Here is a 22,570-nt window from a genome sequence, read left to right as displayed (position 1 = left end):
AAAAGGCCAGTCAGCGGAGCCACCAGAACTTCCCTAAGCTCTTCAGTAACCTTGGATGTATACCATCCGGCCCCATCGCTTTGTCTACCTTTATTTTAGCTAGCTCCTCACAAACACAACCCTCTGAAAATCAATCAGGGTCTACAACTCTTCCATTCCTATTCATGTTTGTCGTCTGCGGTCCTGCTCCCAGCACTTCAGCTGTGAACACAGAACAAAAATATTTGTTAAGCAATTCAGCCTTTTCTTTATCAGCTTGATGCTGTTAAAGAAAAGGATGAATTGCTTAACAAATCATCTAAATGTAGTAACGGTACTTGGTGCTAAGTGAATTGTATAAACCATGCCTAACTGTAATCGCAGTTCATAGAATAGCACTATTTTTTGCACCGATTTTTTAGGAACCATTTATAAAATTCCCCCTATATGGGTTTTGCTTAAGGGCTCCTTTTACTAAGCTGTGATAGTGTTTTTAGCGAGCACAGAATTGCCATGCATGCTAAACCTGCGCTACGCGGCTAGAACTAACGCCAGCTCAATGCTGGCATTAGCATCTTGCACACGCTAAAACCGCTATCACAGCTTAGTAAAAAGAGCCCTAAGTTTGCATAATACTGCTAATGCTTAGCTGGCCCTTAAGTGCAAGAATGCAACAATCACACTACCATTCTGTAATTTTAGTGTACAAATGGAGGTTATATTTCGCTGATAAGGTTATAGAATGAGGATGATACTGTACTTGGTCCACCTCCCCCCATCCAATACGATTTACAGTATATGCCCAATGCCCTCTCATACCTTCTTCTCTGAGACAAAACTTCTGTCAATCTCCCTCATATTTACAAAAGTAAGAACATATGAAGGGTGTTCAATAATTTAATCTAACTCAGTAAGAAAGAAAAAAAGTTTTCAAAAATATCTTGTTTTATTTTTCAATATAATCCTCTGATAGCTCCATTTATTTCATCCACTTTTCCTGCAATGACTTTAATCCCTTTGAAAAGAATTCTTTTTGACCTTCAAAGCAAGAAGTCACAGCTTCCTTGATGTCTTCATCATTTGAAAACTGCTGTCCACGGAGAGTTCTTCAAAACTCGGAACAGAAAATAATCTGAGAGAGCTAGGTTAGGACTGTAGGGTGGATGGTTTAGCTTCTGAAACCTACATTCTTGGAAGGCAGCCTTGGAAGGCAGTGACATGTGCACTGGAGCATTGTCGTGAAGAAGCAGCACGCCTGTGCCTGTGAGTTTTCCTCTTCTTTTCTCCTTTATTGACTCCTGCAATGCAATCATTGTGTTGGCGTAACTCTCCCTGATTATGGCTGTCTTGTGTGGCATGAACTCCAGAAGCAAAATTCCTTCATCATCCCAGAAGACAGTTGCCATGACTTTGCCTGCAGATATTTCTGTCTTGAACTTTTTTGGGGTGGGGAATGACTTGTGCTTCCACTGGATCGACTCCATTTTGGGCTCAGGATCTCTGTGATAGACCCAAGTCTCATCTCCAGTCACTAAATGAAAAAAAAAAATTCACTTGGTCTTCACAGAGCAATTTAAAATTCTCCTAACAGCACTGGAGCCTCATGGCCTTATGTCATGGCATCAGCATTCTTGGAACCCATCTTGCACTAACCTTGGACATGACTACCTTTTCATAAATTATTTTCCAAACTGTACCTTCCAAGATGTCCATTTCTTCAGCTATTCAGGAAACTTTAATTTGTCTGTCTGCTAAATTAAATTCTCGACTTTTTTGCACATTTCTATTGGAGTTGCTTCCACAGGCCATCCAGTGTGATATCATCTTCAATATATATATTTTTTATTTGATTAATCGCTTAATCATACTTCTAAGCGATGAACAAAGCTAAAAGGTTTTACGACATTCAGGGAGTACAATATATAAGACAAAGACTTGACTTACAGGAAATACAGTGTTGATGGGAAAGAGGGGTGAGAAATACAATATAAGATAGGAAAGAAGACAAATAGGGGAAAGACAAAAGTACTTTGTAGGATGATGGGGCAGACTCACCACAAACTGCAGTCAAGCGTTCATGGAACTCCTTTGGCTTTTTCCCTTCTTTTGCGAGAAATTTTATCTTTGAATGGTGCTCCAAATCTAGCAGTTTCTTACTTAATTCGTACGAGGTCTCTCCTGACATTCTGTCTCTTGGAATGTTAGACTCGCACTGAGCCACAACTGTGTAGCAGTAACCTTGAAAGATGTCATAACATGCACAGACTTGTTTCAACACATTTGCTACTTTCTTACATACTGAGGTAGATAAATTAGTGAACACACCTCATAAGAACAGCCATACTGGGACAGACCGAAGGTCCATTAAGCCTAATATCCTGTTTCCAACAATGGCCAACGCAGGTCCCAAGTACCTAGTTAGATCCCAAGTAGTAAAACAGATTTTATGATGCTTATCCTAGGAATTAGCAATGGATTTCTCCAAGCCATCTCAATAATAGCCTATGGACTTCTCTTTCAGGAAATTATCCAAACCTTTTTTTAAACCCCGCTAAGCTAACTGATTTTATTACATTGTACGCAATGAATTCCAGAATTTAATTACACATTGTGTAAAGAAATATTTTCTCTGGTTTGTTTTAAATCTACTACTTAGTAGCTTCATCCTCTCTCTCTATAAAATAGATAACTTATATACCCTCTTAGCTTAGCAGGGTTTAAAAAAGGTTTGGATAATTTCCTAAAAGAGAAGTCCATAGGCCATTATTGAGATGGCTGAGGGAAATCCACTGCTTATTCCTATGATAAGCAGCATAAAATCTGTTTTACTACTTGGGTTGGCCACTGTTGAAAACAAGATACTGGGCTTGATGGACCTTCACTCTGTCCCACTATGGTAATTCTTATGTTCTTAATTACCTAATCCCTTATTTCTCTTGTTTGTTTGATTAGATTGTAAGCTCTGTTAAGCAGGGACTGTCTTATTCCTGCGTAGTGTACATTGCTGCATATGTCTAATAGTGCTACAGAAATGATAAGTAGTAGTAAACAAAAACGGATCCTCTGAATCTCATGATTTCCAACTTGTCTAAAATCCACAGGTTCAGTAGGCTTTTGTTTTGACAGCAGAGACTAATTACATTAAATTGTTTGGACAGCCAACATGTATAATTGTTTACCTGTCTGAACAGTACAAATGACATTAAATTGTTTGCAATGAAGACTGGAATATAAACATCTCTATCCTGCTATCATTTCACTACCTGGATCCTTTGGATCTGATTTTACTGCTGCTGCTGAACACAGAATTAAACTAGAGATGATCAATTAGAAAAGAGCATGAATCTTGTTTTTGGTTATTTAGTCTACTTTTCAAGATAATATTTAGAAATAAAATAAAAACAAAGGAAAATAAGGTAATACATATTTTTATTGGACTAACTCAATGCATTTTATGATTAGCTTTCAAAGGTAACCCCTTCTTCAGATCATATCTCGTTGAATTGGAGATTTCCTCTGGACCTGCCAAGTGGCGTAATGAGGGTGATAGGCGCCTGGGGTGTTGATACCCCTCCCTTGCCCTCTTTTCCACCCCCTACCCCATCCACTCCTTCCCCGCCCCCTCCTGCCACATATGCATGCTCTTTCCCTTTTCCCATGATTCATGTATTTTTGGAAAGAATGAACAAGTGATTCACATCTACCCTTTCTGGCCAGAAGTTACATCAGAAGAGAGATTTGGCAGCAAAATGGTTCCGGTTGGAGTAATCCTGCGTGCAGGAAGCTTCTAACAGGCTGGTAGACCTGTCCTGGGAGGTGCAAAGGGGCCGACCCAGGAGAGTCTCAGGTTTGTTGTTTTTTCTTGCCACCCGCCATTGGAAGGGAAGGAGGGTGTAAGGATGGGGGGCCCTTGGACCTGCGATAGGGAGGGAGGGAGGGAGGAGTGCTACTGGACTCATGATGGGGGGGGAGGGCTGCTGCTGCACCCGCAATCACAAGAGGGGGCTGTTGAACATGCGATCACGAGGAGGGCTGCTGACCAGGAGGGGTGGGAAGGGAGGCAACTCATGGAAGATACTTTCTATGGGGGAAAAGGCCATTCATCGCTCCAGGGGTGGTACGGTGAATGGCTTTGTCCCCGTACCCGCAACAACCAGTCTTTTTTTCCCCTCAGCATTGTGGGTTACCTGCGGCTACCTATGAGTAACAGTCACCAAGGGAGAGCGCGACATGGACCAGCACTGTGGATAGAAACATAAAAGCAACAAAAGGGTTGGAAATGAAAACGGGAAAGGTGGGGGACCATGAAAAAGAACCAACAAAATGTGAAAAAGCAAAAGCAAGGTGAAAAATATATACTGTGCCGTGTCTGAAACAGATATGTATAATGTCTTAAAGGAAGAATAGCGGAGGCAAAAACTGTGTGTGATACTGATGAGAACTAAAATGTATAAGGTGTCAATTTGTGTGAAAACAAAATGTATACGATGCATATGTAAATTGAAATGTATAAGATCTCTGTGATCGAGGAATGTAAAATTCACAGTAAGACATTGTAAGTGAAAACAAATAAAAAAATTACAGTACAATGGAAACATAAAATACATGAAATAATATGAAATGAAAGAAAAGAAAAGCTTACAAATGATAGACTGGGTATAAGAATATGTTGAATTGGAAAGCAAACACTGAAAAGACTAATATAATTAACAAGTTGTGATATATGCCTAATAAACATACGAGGATGTTAGGAACATAAAGACACCCTCTTAAAAATGTGAGAGTGTTAATGGATAAAGAGCATAGAGAGCATAAAACATCCTTCATAAGTAGTAATGCCAAATATTAGTGCTTCTGAGATACCATGTGAATGTATAAAAGTGTGTAAATTGAAAAAGGACATAATACTACATAAGTTGTAACATCAAATATTAGTGCCAGATCATGGTAAAAGATGAAATGACAAAAATAAATATAAAAGTGAAAATGAAGATAAAAATAAAAGTTGAAATGCCATTAAAAAAATAATAAACCTAAGATGAGGAGAAATTATAAAAGGTGGACCTAATACATTTCAATCCATGCATAAATAAAAAAGCATGCATAAAAGGACACAAATAATATCTGAAAACCAAAAGTTGATGATTAGATTGTATCATCTAGAACAGTGGTTCCCAACCCTGTCCTGGAGGACCACCAGGCCAGTCGGGTTTTTGCATGAGAGAGATTTGCATAATGGAGGTGAAAGGCATGCAAATCTGCTCCGTGCAAATTCATTAGGGCTATCCCAAAAACCCGATTGGCCTGGTGGTCCTCCAGGACAGGGTTGGGAACCACTGATCTAGAACAGTTAGAAACGTGACTATGATATCTATGAGAATTACATATTGATAAAATCCTGACCAGCAATAGCATAAGAGCAACATGTTAATAAGACATGATAAAATATAATATAAAATAAAAAAAATATAAAATGAGAAGTACATATTGATAAAAAGTCAATAACAGACAGTAAACGAAGGGCAGCAGAGATGGGCAAACATTGCATACACTAATAACAGTAACAGAGAAGTTGCTATAAGAAATGTGAGAGTTCAATGACTGTGTTTAAGCCAAATGGGGAAACTGTGTTAAGCTCAAAAATAGCTCGTTGTTCTGCTCTTGAAAGTGTGAGATTCAAGTCACCACTCCTCCATTCTTTTTTGAAGGTCTTGAAGATGAAAAATTTAAGATCTCTGATAGAATGAGCTAGTTCTATCCAATGGTTAACTAGAAGAGCGGATTTGACATTTGCAGTTGCTCACATTAAATGGCATCTGCCATTTTGATGCCCAGTCTTCCAGTCTCACAAGGTCCTCTTGCTTAGTATGGGGTTGGGCCTTCAGTGGCAGGAGGGAGTGGGCATCCCTCCTGAAATTTAGCTGCCGCAAGGTGGGGTGGTCAGCATGGCAAGGAGTAGGCATCCCTCCTGCCAATTTTTTTCTCAAAGGAGGGGGGGGGGGGCGCGACCCTCCTGCTGATTTTTACTAGCAAGGGGGGATTTCTGGTGCAGCATTCATTGGGGGTCATCAGGGAAGGCTGCCATCAATAGGGGGAGGCTTTTTGTTAAACTGCATTTGTGCCCATTAAAAAAAAACCAAAAAAACAGCTTTCCTGTCCTGAACAGCTGAGCGGCAGAAGGCTGCTTTCAGCTTCCCATGCCTCTCAGCTGTTCGGGCATCCCCTGCCAGCTCTGTGCATGTGTGAGTCGCTCTCACAAAGATTAATTGGACAGGAGAGATGGGGATAACGATGAACCTCTACGCGAATAATTTGCATGCAAACCTTTTAGTGCATCAATAACAAAGAGCATCGAAGCAAACCCACATGGTATTACCGATCATCTTTAGTGCATCTAGCCCCATGAAACAGGTTGTCAGGAGAGTCCACATTTGAATCAAGTAAGAAACTGCTAGATTTGGAACACCATTCAATGATAAAAGTTCTCACAAAAGAAGGGAAAAAGGCAAAGGAGATCCATGAATGCATGCCTGCAGTTTATGGTGAGTCTGTCCCATCATCCTATAAAGTAAAATTTTGGAACAAGCAGTTTAAGTGGGGTAGAGAGTCTATTGAAGATGATCTCACTTGGGACGGCCCATGGAAGCAGTTTCCACAGAAATGTGCATGAAAGTTGAGGATTTAATTTTGGCAGACAGACAAATTAAGGTTTCCTGAATAGCTAAAGAAATGGGCATCTAGGCAGGTACCGTTTGGAAAATAATTCATGAAAAGTTGGGCATGTCCAAGATTAGTGGAAGATGGGTTCCAAGAATGGTTATACCACGTCAGAAGGCCACGAGGCTCCAATGCTGTCAGGAGAACTTAGAGATGCTCTGTGAAGACAAAGTGAATTTTTCTCATTGTTTGGTGATTGGAGATGAGACTTGAGTCTATCACAGAGATCCTGAGTCCAAAATAAAATTAATGCAGTGGAAGCACAAGCCATCCCCCACCCCAAAATAGTTGAAGACAGAGAATTCTGCAGGCAAGGTCATGGCAACTGTCTTCTGGGACGATGAAGGACTTTTGCTTCTGGAGTTCATGCCACACAAGAAAACCATCACTGGGAAGAGTTACACCAACACAATGATTGCTTTGTGGGAGTCATTCAAGGAGAAAAGATGAGGAAAACTCACAACAGACGTGCTTCTTCTTCATAACAATGCGCTGGTGTGCATTTTATGATAATCACAGGCTGCCATCCAAGAATGTGGGTTTCAGCAGCTGAACCATCCACTCTTCAATCCTGACCTGGCTCCCTCGGATTATTTCCTGTTCCAAGTTTTGAAGAAATCTCTCCATGGACAGCGGTTCTCAAGTGATGAAGATGACAAGGAAGCTGTGATGTGCTGGTTTGAAGGTCAAACAGAAGAATTCTTTTCAAAGGGGTTAAAGTCATTGCAGAAAAGTGGATGAAGTGTATGGAGCTAACAACACTTTTTTGGAAACTCTTTTTTTCTACTGAGGTAGGCATATTATTAAAGACCCCTCGTAGTAGCAAATAGGAGAAAATTATTTTTCATTCAATGTATAGTTTGGCTGTAAACAAGAAATGCAAATTGAAAATAGTGCATAGGATGTATCTATATTAATATGTAGAGGAAAGTTCCAATGACTTCTTAAAAGGGAATGCAATTCACATCATAATTGCCCTACCCTTTTATATACTTCACAGTTAAGTCACAGGTGGGAAGCTCAGACTGGAAAACAGTAGAGGGGTGCAGAACAGCAGCAGAAGAGTAAAAGACACATTTAGACTTATGGCCTTCTTCAAAGCAGTACTGTTGGCTTTGGGATTCTTAATATGGCAGCCCTCAGGATGAATTGTCTCAATGAGAGGAACAAAAGCCAAAATCAGGATCCAACCTCTGTAAAATCAGCAAAGGTTCAAGGAAGAAGAAGCAAATCAGTGATGCAAACAGAGAAACTTTTATTGAAGAAGGACCCGACTTCACCAAGTTTCAGAAGTAGCTTTCATCAGGGGTCTCTTTAAGGTTTATACTTCCTTAAATCAAGATCCTTGGATTTTCAGGGTGGGCTCTCCTCCAGAAGCAGTCAGTGGGTCCCTCTTCATCTCTCCCTTTTAGCATGAGTCGGTGGTGATGGACAGAAAGCCTCCTTTCTATCTATATCAACAGCAATTTCCATTTATAGTTTCAGTGAAAAGTTAGTAGAAATCCCTACTCTTTTTGCAGAGAGACTTGGTTTGCACCCTCCCCTCCATTTTGTTGATCTAAAGATCTCTTGTGGATCTACCAGGAGCTCTGGATCCTTCAGATCAGACCAGAATACTGAAAAAGAAACCTGCCAGTAGCTACACGTTATTACAGTGAAATTCATTCACTCTCTTCCTCTGTGTGCTTGACTCTGCTTCATTTGCTACCACTGCTGGTCAAGATAAAACTGGATCTAGATGTATCCCATCTATCAAAAAAGGAGGAAGGCATGCCAAATGACAGCCAACATGGTTAAAAGGGTTATTAGAAACAAAAGAGTTATTAAAAGGATTTTAGAAACAAAAATAACATTCCGTATAAAGGAAAAATAGAATTTGAATGAATCAAACAGGAAGCAGCATAAGTACTGACAAGTTAGAAACAAGGCATTGATAAAGAAGGCCGAAAGAGCATTTGAAAAGAAGCTTGCTGTAAAGGCAAGGACTCATAGCAAAAACATTTTCCAGTGCATTAGAGGAGCACTCAAAGAGGACAAGGCCACAGAGGAGAGACTAAGGGCTCCTTTTACTAAGCTGCGCTAGCGTTTTTAGCGTGCATTAACTCCCGCACTACATGGAAAATACTAACGCCAGCTCTATGGAAGCGTTAGCGTATAGCGTGTGCTAAAACCGCTATAACAGCTTAGTAAAAGGAACCCTAAATGAATTCTTTGCTTTGGTCTTTATTGGGGGGAGGGGGGGAGGATGTACTGATACAGAGGAACTGAAAGAAACTCAGAGAATCTGAACGATGTAATAAGCAAAACTGACAAGTTAAAAAGCAGCAAATTGCATGGACTGGATAATATACACCCCGGGGTACTGATAGAACTCAAAAATAAAATTGCAGATTTACTATTAAAGTAATCTGTAACCTGTCATTAAAATTGGCCATTATACCTGAAGATTGGAAGGTGGCCAAAGTAAACTAGTTTTTAAAAAGGATTCTGGGGTTATCCAGGAAACTAGAGAGCTTTAAGTCTGACGTCAGTGTCAAGCAAAATAGTTGAAACTATTATTACAACAACCAAAATTACTGAACACCCAAAGATGCTTTTTTTAATGGGACAGTGTCAACATGGATTCATCCAAGGGAAGTCTTCCTTCATCAATTTGCTACATTTCTTTGAAAGTGAGAATAAAGGTGAGCCAACTGATGTAGCGTATCTAGATTTTTAACAAAGACCCTCATGAGAGATTGCCCTCTATTCCATGGCTTTTTAATTTTCTCAGGAATGTTCTGTTGTGGATTGTGAACTGGTTAAAAGATTGAAAAACAGAAAGTAGGGTTATATGGCTATTGAATGATTACTAAAACAGTGACTTAAAAAATTATCCCCCCTTTTACTAAGCCACAATAGAGTTTTCTACCATGGCCCAGAGCGCTAAATGCTCTTATGCTGCTCTGACAGTCATAGAATTCCTATGAGCGTTGAAGCAGAGTCAGAGCATTAAGTGCCCCTGGCCATGGTAGAACCTTCTACTACTGCTTAGTAACAGAGAGCCTATTTTGTTTGAAAGTGTTATAAGGACTGTTTTATGTTAGAATTTTGTATGATTTTTATGTTATAAATTTGTATGTATTTTTGTAACATGCTTAGGTTTAAGCAGGATATATGCTTTTTTTAAATAAATAAAATAAATAAATAAATATTCTCTCAATGGAGGAAGGTGAATAGTTGAGTGCGACAAGGATCAGTACTAGGCTGGTGCCTTTTAATATAATTATAAATGATCTAGAAATGGGACTGATGAGTAAGAAGATCAAATTTGCAGATGGCGCAAAACTAATCAAAGATGTTAACTTGCTTGTGGACTGTGAAATTACAGGAATATCTTGGGTGGCTGGAAGACTGGACAACCAAATGGCAAATGAAATATAGGCCCTCTTTTACTAAGCCATGGTAGAGATTTCTACCACTGCCTGGAGAACTAAATGCTCTGATGCTCATAGAATTTTATGAGCATCAGACCAAGGTCAGAGCATTTAGCACTCCGGGCTGTGGTAGAAACCTCTACCACAGCTTAGTAAAAGGAAGAGATAATGTGAACAAGTGCAAAGTAATGCACATGGGGAAGAATACTATACTACTACTATACTATTAATTATTTCTATAGTGCTACCAGACGTACGCAGCGCTTTACAGAGTCACAAAGAAGACAGTTCCTACTCGAAAGAGCTTACAATCTAAACAGGCAAGACAGACAAACAAGATATCATGGATACAGTTAAGGAGAATAGTTAATCTGCTGGCTGGGTTGGTGGGCAGTGGGGAGTAGGGTTATGGATTGAAGGCTATATCACAAAGGTGGGTTTTCAGTCTGCTTTAAAACAAGGGAAGGAGCTTGGCGGACAAACTCAGGTAATTTATTCCAGGCATAGGGGGCAGCTGGATGAAAGGAACAAAGTCTGGAATTGGCAGTGAAGGATTTCAAGGAAGAGGATTTAGGAGTGATCAGACAATATTCTGAAAGCTTTTGCTCAGTGTGCAGTGGCAGCCATAAGAGCAAACAAAATATTAAGAATTATTAGAAAAGGAAGAAAAAAATAAAACAAAGAATTTCACAATGCCTTTTTTTTTGCTCCATGGTGAGATCACATCTTGAGTACTGTGTGCAATTCTGGTCATTGCATCTCAAAAAAGACTAAGTGGAACTCGAAAAGGAACAGAGAGAAAGGTGACCAAAATTATTAAAGTTATGGAAAGGCTTTCATACGAGGACTACAGGACTGGAGGCAACATGGATTCACTAGAGGTAGGTCTTGTCAGACAAATCTGATCAATTTTTTTGACTAGGTTTCTAGAGAATTGGATAGAGGATGTGCGCTAGATGTGGTGTATTTAGATTTTAACAAAGCCTTTGACAGTGTTCCACAAAGATGTCTAATAAATAAACTGAGTGCCCTCAGGATGGGTTCCAAAGTGACGGGCTGGGTCAAGAACTGGTTAAGTGAAAGATAAGAGGGAGTAGTGATCAATGGAGATCACTCTGAGGAAAGGGATGTTACCAGTGGTGTGCCTCAAGGTTCTATTCTTGGGCCTGTTCTTTTTAACATTTTTATAAATATTGCTGAAGGGTTGTTGGGTAAGATTTGCCTCTATACAGATGATACCAAAATCTGCAATAGAGTAGACACGCCGGATGGTGTGAATAACATGAAGAAAGACCTGGCGAAGCTTGAAGAATGGTCTGAAATTTGGCAGCTACAATTTAATGCTAAGAAATGCAAGAGCATAAGAACATAAGAATAGCCTTACTGGGTCAGACCAATACTCCATCAAACCCAGTAGCCCGTTCTCACAGTGGCCAATCCAGCTCACTAGTACCTGGCCAAAATCCAAGGAGTAGCAATATTCCATGCTACCGATCCAGGGCAAGCAGTGGCTTCCCCCATGTCTATCTCAATAACAGACTATGGACTTTTCTTCCAGGAACTTATTCAAACCTTTCTTAAAACCAACTACACTATCCTCTCTTGCCACAACCTCTGGCAATGCGTTCCAGAGCTTAACTATTCTCTGAGTGAAAAAAAAAAATTCCTCCTATTGGTTTTAAAAGTATTTCCCTCTAACTTCATCAAGTGTCCCCTAGCTTTATAATTTTTGACAGAGTGAAAATTCGATACACATGTACCCGTTCTTCTCCACTCAGGATTTTAAAAGAAACATCAAATAAATTGCATACTAATAGTTGACAACTATGATATCAAACATGAAACGAAAAGGAAGCTGGGTTGGAACTACAAGTTATATAGGAAAGAAAGTCAAATATGGAACAAACAAGAGGAAAGGGAACATTGCTACTTGTTTCTTTAGAGGAATACGAAGAATGATAAGAATGAAAAATCAAATATTAAAAGCTTCTTTGAATAGATGGCTCTTAAGTAGGCCCTTGAAATGGTCAAGGTTGTTCTCCCTTACGGGAACTAGGAGGGTATTCCAAAGTTGTGGGGCCATCATTGAAAAAATGTCATGCCTTTTTGTTCCCATTGAATCAGTTGGAAGAAAAGATGCCCTTCTCATACCAAATATAGGGGCAGGAGCTGCATATCTCCTCCCACTAAAAAAGGGCTCCAAGATACAGCAATTCTCCACCCTTCTTGTTTTGAAGAAAGAGAAGAAACTTTACATTTCTTTATTTTTAATAAAATATGTTCTTCGGTACAACTTCTGTGGAACAGGTCTATTGATGTATTAGTATGAAATATGGGCTGTGGGGTGAGTTGGGGCAGGAGCAGTCCTCCTACATTCTTACCTGTGCAGTCTCACTGGTAAAAATTACTGCTAAGAGTTTCCGTGGCAACCTGAGACTGTTGAACCTGAGTTCTTCTTTCCTACATGCATCACTTTGCATTTGTTCACATTAATTGTCAGCTGCCAATTGTATGCCCAGTCTCCCAGTTTCATAAGGTCTCCTTGCAATTTTTTCACAAGCCTCTTGTTATTTAAACTTTGAATAACTTTGTGTCACCAGCAAATTTAATTATGTCACCAGTTATTACCATCTCTAGATCACTCATAAACATGTTAAAAAGCAGTGCTCCCAGCACAAACCCCTGGGGGACCCACTATGTACCCTCCTTCATTGAGGATATTGAACATTTAACCCTACCTTCTGTTTTCTATCTTTTTACCTATTTTTAAACCACAATAGGACTGCCTCCTATCCAATGACTTTCTAATTTCCTCAGAAGTCGTTCATGAGATACTTTATCAAATGCCTTTTGAAAATCTAGATACACATAAGAACATAAGAGCTGCCATACTCGGACAGACCCCAGGTCCATTAAGCTCAGTTTCCTTTTTCCAATAGTGGCCAACCCAGGTCATAAGTATCAGTGGCCAAAGCTTTATTAATGTCCTAACAACAGAATCTAACATGTGTACCCGAGCCTTTGGCAAGTAACAGTGATGTTAGCTAGCATACTATCAGCCAGCCTGCTGCAGTCGTGAATGTGAAACACTGGCCCTCGTCAGTGTGATAGACCTTTTCTAATTCAGATAAGCCTTTGTTTGTTAATTTTTGAAGTTTCAGTGGATTTACTGCATTGCACAGAGCACCAATTTAATCTGTATATGAGGCGGAGGAGGTTTTTTTTAATGCCTGTGAGGTCTTTTGCCCTGATATACCTGTCACCTGTCTCTGTAGGGTGGAGGCTGGGATCTGAGGCTTTTTCCTCCTCCACTTTCATTTTATTGGCTGCTCTGTGTCTCTGGGCACTTGTTTATGACACGTACCTGTTTTGTTTTTGATGACAAGTCGACAAGTGTTTAGTTATTTTGTTGTGAGATAGCCAGGTGTTCTCTGGATGAGCCGTCCAATTCAAGCAAAGTTAATTCAATACTGTGGGTCACTGGTCTGGTATCTCACCAGGGTTTATCAAACCATGCACCAGATTTCTCTAACAAACCTTCCAGTATAAAACACCCCCTCCGCCCTGCAAGCCCTAGGACCCCACAAAATGAAGTAAATGCAAGTCATCAGTTATTAACAGAAGTGACAATTAAAAAAGCTGTATTACATCTATACGATATGATCCTAACCACATTATAGCTTAAAAGGGCTGGGTGTGAGAATGTGCTCTATTGGAATCTGGGAAGGCAGGAAAAAAGACCTGTCCAAACCTTCGGCCCTTTTCTTTCATATCAGCAATCCAACTGAAGAGTAATATCAGAACATGGGGTGGGGGGTGGAAACGCTAATGTGGATGGCTGTATACTGCACTTCTTCCACATTTTTATTGAAATATTTGGCCTAAAACAGGACATACTATTACAGTAGTCTCACCAATGCTGATTAAAATGATCTCATATGCTTTTCATGTGGTATTTATTAACACACTGATGACTTCTATTTAATATATGGTCTAAGATAACCCCAGTATTTTTTAAGCCGTCTCTATTATATGTTTATGCATTCGATTTTTCCTTTCTGAAGAACCTTGCATTTGTCCTTGATGTATATCATTCAATTTATTCCTGACCTTTTCTTCCAAATGTCAAAATCATTTTTAATTCCAATCCAGTCCTCCAAAGTACTTGCAGCTCCTATCAACTTTGCATCATTTTCAAAATTTTTAAGAGAATTAGTTATTCCATCATTTTTTTAAATCATTACTAAACATTGAATAGTAGCTGACCCAGGGCCAGCTCCCGTGGAACCTCACTTGATATGTCCTTCCAGATAAAGATGAAATAATAACTACATTGAGTCTATTTTACAACTATTTATACACCCATCTAACAATAGTATATTCTGATCCATGTTTATTAATAAGTCACATGAGACAGTATCAAAAGCCTTACTAAAATCAAGATATGCTCTATTTATTGCTTCTCCCTGCTTAACACACATTTACTATGTCATATAACAAATCTTGGACAGTTTGGCATGATTTAACTTCTGTCAAGTTTCTTTCTAAGACACAAGAAGAGACAATTATTGTAGCAGGATAGAATGTGCCCTTTATGTTCACACAGGGTAACATTCTGGACTCCCTTTTCCTAATCTGACCTAGCTTTTTATTTATTTTGCAAAGGATGCACTGGGAAGGGGATGGCCTGCCATTTTGAAGAAGTGGGTCTGCCAGTGGGAGGGAGTATGGGGGGAGCTTGCCATTGGGGAGGATCCCCCCAACCCTGCAGCAGGAGGGAGTGGGCATCCCTCCTGCCAATTGCAAAAAAGTACCCCAGTATTGGGGGTGGGGTGTCCAGCTTCAGGGGGAGGCTCTATTTATATATGCAGATCTTGTGGGTATTTTGTGCATGCATAACAGCTGTACCCAATAAAAAAGAGCAGCCCCGGCTCTCCCTGCTTGCCGGTTTAGGCAAGAAGAACGGGGGCTGCATTTTTTGTTTTTTAACAAGCAGGCAGGTAGGAAGAGAAGGTGTGCTAGCAATTTTTCTTCTGAGCACAACTCCTCCTTCCCCTTTACTAGCAATTTTCCACACACATAGCTTGCATATAATTTGCACACTATTGTGCTGAGAATCACCCATAAAACAAAAATCACTCCAACCATAGTAATTTTTACTGTGGAGTCAGAGTTTAGAGAATCTGGCCCTGAATCTCAAAATGTATATAGCAGAATTATAAAAGGTTCAGAGAAGGGCAACAAAAATGATACAAGGGATGGGATGACATCCTTGTGAGAAAAGGCTAAAGTGGCTAAGGCTCTTCAACTTGGAGAAGAGATGGCTGAGGAGAGATATAATAATCCATAAAACACTGTGTGGCGTAGAATGGTTTGACATGAGTTGCTTATTTACTCTTTCCAAAAATACTAGGACTAGGGAGCATGCAAGGAAGCTACTAAGTAGTAAATTTAAAATAAACCAGAAAAAATATTTCTTCAAAGTGTAATTAAACTCTGGAATTTATTGCCTGAGAATGTGGTGAAAGCAGTTAGCTTAGCAAGATTTAAAATAGATTTGGATCTTTTCCTAAATGAAAAGTACATAAGCCATTATTAAGTTGGCCTTGGGAAAAAAACATTCTTTATTTCTAGGATAAGCAGCATAAAATCTATTTTAATCATTTGGGATCTTGCCAGGTACTTGTGACTTGGATTGGTCACTGTTGAAAGCAAGATGCTGAGCTTGATGTATATTTGGTCTATCTTAGTATGGCAACCCCTAAGTGTCAAACCAGTGTAGAATGGCAGACAAGCTCTAACTATGTGTACAGTAGAATACCAGTTAATCAGTATTCAACTGGTACTCTCAAACAACTAGCAAAAAAAAATTGCTAGAAAAATGAATTGTCTCCCGCGTTCCTCACCTGACAACTTCCAAAGTTGTGCACTCCTGACCCAACAAGCACCCTTCCTCCCTCCTGCCCCCAAAGCATCAGCGGCAGCCAAAAAGCTCCCTCCCTCCCTCCAGTCTCTGAAGCGGCAGTGGCAGCCACAAGTCTCCCTACTTCCCTTCAGCCCCCAAAGCAGCAGTGGCAGCTACAAGTCTCCCTCCCTCCAGCCCCCAAAACAGCAGCAGCAGCCAGTCCTGACAACCCCCTCCCTCCCTTGCCTGATGCGGCAGAGGAAAGGCCCTGCTGGGGCTGGCCAGAAGCAGTCTGTTTACAGTGCTGCCTCTGAACACTGGTGGCCGCTGCTGCTTCAGGTAAATGAGGGAGGGGGACTGTCAGGACTGGCTGCCGCTGCTGCTTTGGGAGCTGGATGGAGGGAGGGAAACTTGTGGCTGCCACTGCTGCTTTGGGGACTGAAGGGAAGGAGGGAGACTTGTGGGAGGGAGGGAGATTTGAGGCTGCTGCTGATGCTTCAGGAGAGCTGCAGGCAAGTAAGGGGGGCCAGACCCACACTGAGGGAGGGAAGGCAGACCTGGGAGGGGGGAGAAGTGGACCAAAATTGTGTGTGAGGGAGGAAGGGACATGGATACTGGACCTGCATGGTGAAGGGCACAGGAGGGGAGATGGATGGATGCTGGAAAAATAAGTGGGGGTGGGGAGAAAGTGACCCAGACCAGAAAGGAAGGCGGGAAGGAAGGAACAGATGCTAGATCTACAAGTGGGGGTGGGAGGATAATAGAGGAAGAAAGCATGACTCAGTCCAGAAAGGGGAGGTGGGAAGAGAGACAAAACTGGAGTTGGAGTGAGAGAGATAATGGAGGAGGCTGGAACTTGAGAAGGAAAAGGCAGAAAGGAATTTCAGGCCTTAAGATAGGGGAATTCTTTGCTTTTATTGTACTTCAATATTAATATCAAGTCAATACAGAGTTTATGGTATGGGGTATAATATTAGGCCTATTTTTAATGGTAACTCTCAAGCAACCAGAAATTACATTTATCCGGCATCTACCAATCCCCATGGGTGCTGAATAACTGAGAATCTACTGTACTAATTAATGCACTTACCCCCATATTCCATATATCACGCTCCTGAGATGTACGTAAAAATTAACTGAATAATTGCTCATAACCATCAATAATTGGGTGCTAGCAACTAATTATTAAAGTTAATAGGTACCCATTAGAATCTGCATCTATAGCTACATGCTATAAGCCATGGCACCTAACTCCCATAAGGGGCCAAGGTCATGGGAGGGGCATTCCAAAAAGTTGCATGTGTAGTTAGTTATAAACTACTGGGTCCATATGCCTCAACTTGGGCACCCCAAATATACGAAGAAAAAACGGGAAAACAAAATCACAAACACAAATGTACCAGAACCAGAATGGAATTGTCCAGATCAGAATGATGTGCACTAAAAAAGTGTCCTCCAATTCATCTGATAATATGAAGATCTTTATTCCTCCAATGACACAATAATACATTGAACGACTCAATGACTCGACATGTACATGTTTCGGCCAACAGGCCTGCTTCAGGAGTCTTAAAAGTCACGAATGATGATATTCACAGTATGCTGCCATTCAAATAGATTTAACCAAGGGCCAGCCAAAAAAGAAGTGTCATATCACATGTGAATGCTGCCAACTCTTACCGAGCGTATCGCTACTGAAAAGGAGACCTCTGGTAGGATCCTGTTTAAAAACTACCTGAAACGTGTGAAGTAGCACATTTTCCGGAGCAGCTGATATGCATGAAGCATCATGTTGCCTGAAGGGGCTAACTGGCTAGCTTGTGGCTCAAAAAGATAAAAGCTTTAAGAATGCTCTCTAATGTTTTCCTGGATAGCTTTCTCACTCCAGTCCTCCCCATGGCTTGAAGGCAGCCATGGCTAGGGAAGGTTTCTCTCCATCGGGATCTTCACTACTGGAACCCACTATTGCTAGCTGTTATGCAGTAGAAGAACTGTTCCCTAAACAAAAAAGAAAAGGCTCCATTTAGAATGTAAAGCGAACCAAGTTTAACAAACAAATTCACGACATTGCTGGTAAATATCTTAATTTCCTCTTACAATGATTTCATTTTCGGTATGCTGACATCACCTCCAGCAAGCCTACTGATTTGCATATTCACATGGATGTCAATCAATTATGGAGAAATGACCACCATTCTACCTCCCGGTTTAACCCCTCCAGATCTACTGTCTGCCAATGGTATATCCATGTCTTTTCTTTCTTCCACAAGAGAGCTTTCACGTTCCTACCGCATTTCAACCTCAGGACTTCCAAAATCACAAATTTTAAATCATCTAAAGTGTGAAATTGTATCTGCCAATGATGGGCAAGGGGAGCTCCCAAGTCTCCCCGGCGGATCTGTTCTATAATTTCTACTTTGATGGCTCTAGTGGTATGACCTATATAGAACAATTGGCACGGGCATGAGATCAAGTACACAACCTCCTCAGTGTTGCAGTCAGTGTACTGTCTCAAACTGTGTTTTTTGTAATTGTGTGTGCTTGATCTGCTGAGTTTCAATGGCATGGGAACATATACTGCATTGTCCACACTTGTAATGTCCTTTGAGATTCGTAGGACTACTATGATCAGATCTTAAAAATTGTGAAGCGGTCACTTGTTCCCGCAAATTTCTTCCTCTGGAATAAGCAAACATGGGGAGTTGGTTGAACCCTATATGAAATTGTAAAATGTGCCAGTGGGTTTTGATGATTTTCTTGATCTGAAAAACTTTATAGGAATACAGTAAAGTACACACTAGTCGTGGTTCCACAGGGTCATTAGTGCTTTGTAAAAGGTGAACCCATTGGGCATACAGCACCCTCTTGTATGTTTTTTTGATGCCAGCTGCCGGGTACCCTTTTGCTACAAATTGCTGCCACATGTCCTTGGATTTGATCTTATACTCCTCCACTGTGTTGCACAAGCGTCGTAACCTTAAAAATTGTCCCACTGATAGATTTTCTTGTAGGTGTCTCGGATGGTAAATATCAAAACATAGGAGATTATTTCTATCTGTGTCCTTATGATATATTGTAGTTTCAAACCTGCCTTGCATAAGTTTGATCTGAATATCGAGGAATGAAATCTCCGTGTGTTTAATAGTGGCTGTAAATTTAGATCACATGTATTTAGCCACTGTAAAAACATTTGTAACTGCTCCTCCGTGCTAGTCCAGATAATAAAAACATCTATAAAGCATTTCCATGTTAAAATATCCTGCTGTAACTGTGTTGTGTATGTAAACTGATCTTCAAAATCACTAACATACAGGCATTCCACAGAAGGGGCCATGGTGGCACCCATGGCAGTGCCCTTTATTTGCAGGAAAAAAGCTCCATCAAACTGAAAGTAGTTCTTCTCCAGGACAATGCGAGCAATAGTTAACAAAAATTCAAGCCTAGCAGGTGAAGAAATTGAAGTGCTCAGATGTTTATGAATAACCTGTACTGTCCGTCATTGGCAGATACAGTCTCACACTTTAGATGATTTAAAATTTGTGATTTTGGAAGTCCCGAGGTTGAAATGCAGTGGGAATGTGAAAGCTCTCTTATGGAAGAAAGAACAGGCATGGATTTATCATTGGCAGACAGTAGATCCGGAGGGGTTAAACCGGGAGGTAGAATGATGGGCATTTCTCCATAATTGATTGACATCACATGAATATGTAAATCAGTAGGCTTGCTGGAGATGATATCAGCAAACCGGAAAGGAAATCATTGTAAGAGTAAATCAAGGTACTCACCAGCAATGTCGTGAGTTTGTTTGTTAAACTTGGTTCGTTTTACATTTTAAATGGAGCCTTTTCTTTTTTGTTTAGGGAGCAGTTCTTCTACTGCTAGCAATAGTGGGTTCTTTGAAGAAGCCACTGGCGAAACATGTCAGGACCCGCCAGAATATGTTACATTGAGACTACTCTGGCTATATCTGAGTTAGGTTCAAGTTTTTTTGCCACATTTTAGAAATGAAGATATATTTATATTTGAACAATTGAATATTCTACACGTTTTTGATATTATAAACACCTTTTCCTGACAGAAAAAAGATGGTGCAATGATAGACTCTGGAAAGCACATTTAGGGGTTTTTTCCCCGCTTGTGATTTTCTTATTACCTTCATTGGTTTTGAGCACCTATGTCAGTTAAAAGGTTTTAAACATTTTCAGTGTCTTGCTTTCGTTTTGTTTGAATTATAAAACACTACCATCTATATAGGTTTCGTAATAATCTAGGTGCAAGAATTTGCACAGTTCTATGTTTGGTGTAAGTGATCATGCCTAAATTATGACCAGTTTTTGACCTACTACTAGAATTCTACAAAGGAAAGCAGGCACATTCTTTTCTTTAAAAATAGGCTCCATATAGACACATGTGCTCCAATATAAAAATGCCTTCAATGGAGGAGTATCCTAATGGTCAGTGCAGCAGCCTGAGAACCAGGAGAACTGGGTTCAATTTGCACTGCAGCTCCTCGTGATGCTAGGCAAGTCACTTAACCTTCTATTGCTCCAAGTACAAAATAGTTACCGTATTTCCCCATGTATAGGCCGCCTCACGTGATAGACCACCCCATTTTATTGGCTGCAGAAAATGCTGATTTATGTTTTAAAACTGTTAGATAAGTCGCCCCATGTTACTAGCCACGGAGTGACTGGAGTAGCTGTACCTTTTTTAATCACCCCCCCTTAAATACCTCCCTCGCTGGACGGCTGCCTCCTGCCTCCTCCAATCTCGCAGCCAGCGGTGCAGGGCAGGAGCGATATTTTCAATCTCTAGCCTGGCCCCACTGGCTGCGAGATTAGAGAAGGCAGCCAGTAGCTGTCCAGTTAGGGAGGTATTTAAGGGGGATTTAAAAAAGGCATGGGGGGAATGATTTAAAAAGGTACGGGGGAGGGGGATGATTTTAAAAATAGTTTTCATATCTTTAGATAGGCCGCCCCATTTAAGCAAGCCGCACCCCACAGGTAGGTTTGTAAAATCAATGTATAAACTGTGGCTTATACATGGGGAAATACAGCAAACCACTTTGATTGTAACCACAGAAAGGTAGTATATCAAATCCAATATACTTTAGTAAAAGGCCCCTTAAATCAGTCTGCACTGGTGAATTGCAGACCTTTATATCATTTCCTGAACCTGGGTTGGAGATCCATAGAATTAGTGTCTTGATCACAACTCTGAGGGAGACCATTTTAAACTATCAGCCTAGAGCTAGGCATGCTGTTGTAAGAAAACAGGTATATAGATCAGGCTATAAAGGAGAGAGGCTGTCAATTTTTGGTATGCTGTAAAACTCACATTTCTTCCCCAAATCCTGAATCTTGAATATCTGCTGTGTAGAAATTCTGGTTTCATATTGTGGTAAAATCTGCCACCTGCTGGATAAGTACTATTCTGCTTTCTTTTCCATAGCCCAGCATTAGACATTCTGCATAAATGCATGCAAACGTATTTGTAAAATCTCCAAGCCACAAGGAAAATTGGTATGTAATGGATTTAAACATGCAGCATTAATTTTAATTAGCTCTTCCCCTCCCTTGAGTACTCTTAGAGTATGACTACACAAACCTGCCAATAAAATCATCCCTCTTGCCAGCATCTTTGTCCCATACTGTAATGTCAATAGTTCCACCTTGCTCTTCATAGAGATGAAAGTCAAACTGTTCTCTCCATTGGGGATTCAGTGTTTTTGGCACAGTCTGAAAGAAGAGTTAGCAAAAGTTGTTAGCTTTCAGGTTGGATCATCCTCTTTATTTTCTAGATTGAACCAAAATATTGACGTTTCAGATATTTTCTTACATATCTGCTTGAAATAGTTATTGAGGCTTCTGGCACACTTGAAGGAAAAAGGAATTGTCATTGCAAGGAAATGGTTTTCTAGTCTAGGAATTATAATAGTCCAGAGCAAGTGGTTATTTCAGTTAGAATGCTCTTAAGTTGACAGAAAGTCAGAATAAACCAAAACAAAACTACCCCAGGGGCAGTATTCTAGTTCTGTGCAGTGGTGAACTTAAAAATCTCCCATTCTGGAGCTGTACACAAAAAAACAGAAGTGGAGAAGGGTGGGGCATCTCTCTCCTTTGCCCCCTTTTTCCCAATCTTCAGAATTACTTTCTACTTAATATTCTTTAGTAGACAGTACACTTCTCCCTCCAAATTCATGGGATTAGGATTCGCGACTTCGGTTATTTGCGAGTTTCTAAACCCTGACCCTCTCCCCCTCCCAGATCTCTCCAGACTGTACCTGATGGCCTAGCGGTGACGTGGGGCACTCCTGCCCCGTGCAGAGCTATCAGCAAAAAATGGCTCCCGTGAATTCATGTAGTCTCACGAGACTACAGTGGGAACTCACAGCAGCCTTTTTTGTTGACGGCACTGCAGGAGGCAGGAGCGTAGGAAGATTGCTCCTGCCCCGCTTCACCACTAGGCCACCATGTACAGTGTGGAGAGGTCCAGGAGGCAGGAGCATAGAGGGGGTGGATCAGTCAGCCCTAAAAGTTATTCATGATTTTTC

The 22,570-nt window shown here is 40.6% G+C and overlaps 1 protein-coding gene across 2 annotated transcripts in view; it reads right to left on the bottom strand.

Annotated features, from left to right (window-relative positions):
• MCTP1 (multiple C2 and transmembrane domain containing 1) overlaps positions 1-22,570 on the bottom strand; it is an 817,302-nt gene that overhangs the window by 440,523 nt on the left and 354,209 nt on the right. For both annotated transcript variants that reach the window (XM_033917588.1, XM_033917682.1), the window contains exon 7: positions 21,625-21,755. In XM_033917588.1, coding sequence (XP_033773479.1) covers positions 21,625-21,755 — 131 coding nt within the window. The remainder of the gene's footprint in view (positions 1-21,624; positions 21,756-22,570) is intronic.

Source organism: Geotrypetes seraphini, chromosome 1 (genome assembly GCF_902459505.1).
Source record: "Geotrypetes seraphini chromosome 1, aGeoSer1.1, whole genome shotgun sequence".
Classification (NCBI taxonomy): domain Eukaryota; kingdom Metazoa; phylum Chordata; class Amphibia; order Gymnophiona; family Dermophiidae; genus Geotrypetes; species Geotrypetes seraphini.
Note: the sequence above shows the minus strand (reverse complement) of the source record. Positions and strands in the feature narration are given on the sequence as shown.